Genomic DNA, 1,718 nt, shown 5'->3' with positions numbered 1-1,718 from the left:
CAGATGCTAACCTCAGACCACGTCAAGCACTAGGAAAAATAGAAATACAATGATAATATAAGGGAATCAACGAGTAGACACATGACGGATTCACCCGTAGATACACACTTGTATAAATAATTCAGTTTATAGTTTTATTTCACTACTTTTCTTTCTCTTTCTCTCTTCAAGACCATACCATGAATCCTTCTTTCTCCGCCAATCAGAAGCAAGAAATATCTCGAAAGAGAAATAGTGGTAAATGATGTTCACCATTTGACTGTCCATAGGCTAAAGCTATATATATGCATTAATAGATGCTATCACTAATACTAATTATAGCCATGGTATGTGACAAAATGGCCCATAAACATTTGATTTATTCTTCTATAGAGAATCATTTACAGGCAATCATATACAAAGAGGCAGAAGAGGTACAGTGTATTCAACTTGTACATACATACCAACACCTTTCTTTTTTTCTAGACCAGTGAAAGTGATGATCAAGACCTAAAAATACGGCGCAAAGTACAGAACCGAGCAGCACAACGAGCTTTTCGAGAACGTAAAGAACGTTATGTCAAAGAACTCGAAAAAAAAATCGAATATGTTCAGACAGCCATGTACTCGCAACCACAAAGTTATACCAAGAAAACCAACATCTTAGATCCATCATATCTCATTTGGAATTAGAAAACAATACACTCAAAGGTACACATGGGCTTCTTGGCTGGATACAGTGCACACTCCTGTATCATTGCCAGTTCTCAATTCATTTCCTTCTATCCCTTTACCGCCATTGAAAATTCGACCTGCTCCTGTTCCAGATAACAAGCTAAAAAAATCTGCTCAAGAACTCACGCTAAAGAAAAAAATATCAGTCAAAATAAAGTCATCAGATCCACCAACCCAACCAGTTCGAACGAGCGCTACACATTCATCGCTTACATTTGCTATTACTACACCTGCAATTTTGAGTCGAGTCAAGAGGCAAAAAACAACCAAGTTGAGTGATTCAACTGTATCCAGATCATTGTCATCCTGCAAACCGCTTATTACCGAATCAAAAATCATCCTCACCCTCATATAGTAGTAACAGTAGTTGCTCCAGTGTTACTAGTTCTCATAACCAAGAGGAAATAGAGGACTCTTCTAACAAAGATGGTATCGTAGCATCCTTTCTTAATCAGTCTTATTTTGAAGACAATCATGACTGGAACATGGTCTTTCTCAACTGAATAAACTTTTTTTGTTCCGTTAGTACCCGCACGAATGAGTAAAACACAACAGCGTCAGGGTTGTGTGACAATAGTTAGTATAGTATCCAAGCTATGCCATTGATTGGCGCATCTAATAAAAAGTATGACATTTTCCTAAATGAACGAATAGAGCCGATTTTTTTGCTAATTACGTTGCATTTGAGCTTGGGAAAATAAGAATTAGATTCATAAAGCGTGATACATGCTCGATTTTATTTCTTGGCTTATTTTTCTTTTATGTCTTATAAAGAGAAAAGCGTCTTGCAAGATAAAGTGGGTAATGGTAGAAAATGACACAAATCAAGTCACAGTGATCGCCAAACATTTATATACACACGCTTTCTCTCATTTTTCTGCATATTGAAAGTTGAATTCCCACCCTTTTTTTTCTTAAATCCCTTGTCTGTGTAATGCCTATAGACCTCTGGAGCTTATAAAAAAACAGAACTAAAAAAGTTGCACGATAATTTAACTAGGAGA

The 1,718-nt window shown here is 36.4% G+C and overlaps 1 protein-coding gene across 1 annotated transcript; it reads left to right on the top strand.

The window, feature by feature from the left end:
* The first annotated feature begins 174 nt into the window (after window positions 1-174).
* Window positions 175-1,478, top strand: B0P05DRAFT_562956 (uncharacterized protein). The gene is made up of 5 exons (XM_051580658.1): window positions 175-413; window positions 466-588; window positions 621-690; window positions 720-984; window positions 1,100-1,478. Exons 1-5 carry the CDS (start codon window positions 339-341, stop codon window positions 1,215-1,217), a joined length of 651 nt encoding a protein of 216 aa, XP_051429952.1. The 5' UTR covers window positions 175-338; the 3' UTR covers window positions 1,218-1,478.
* Window positions 1,479-1,718: the final 240 nt, after the last annotated feature.

Source organism: Gilbertella persicaria (assembly GCF_025201335.1).
Source record: "Gilbertella persicaria strain CBS 190.32 chromosome Unknown B0P05scaffold_66, whole genome shotgun sequence".
In the NCBI taxonomy this organism is placed as follows: Eukaryota; Fungi; Mucoromycota; class Mucoromycetes; order Mucorales; family Choanephoraceae; genus Gilbertella; species Gilbertella persicaria.
The sequence above is the reverse complement of the archived record's forward strand: the minus strand, read 5'-3'. Positions and strand labels throughout refer to the sequence as shown.

Excerpts from the sequence above, each read along its gene's own strand:
- B0P05DRAFT_562956 (XM_051580658.1), top strand. The coding sequence starts at position 339 with ATGGCCCATAAACATTTGATTTATTCTTCTATAGAGAATCATTTACAG. Across the intron at positions 414-465 it reads TATACAAAGAGGCAGAAGAG|ACCAGTGAAAGTGATGATCA; the intron begins GTACAGTGTATT and ends CTTTTTTTCTAG. Across the intron at positions 691-719 it reads AGAAAACAATACACTCAAAG|TGCACACTCCTGTATCATTG; the intron begins GTACACATGGGC and ends GGCTGGATACAG.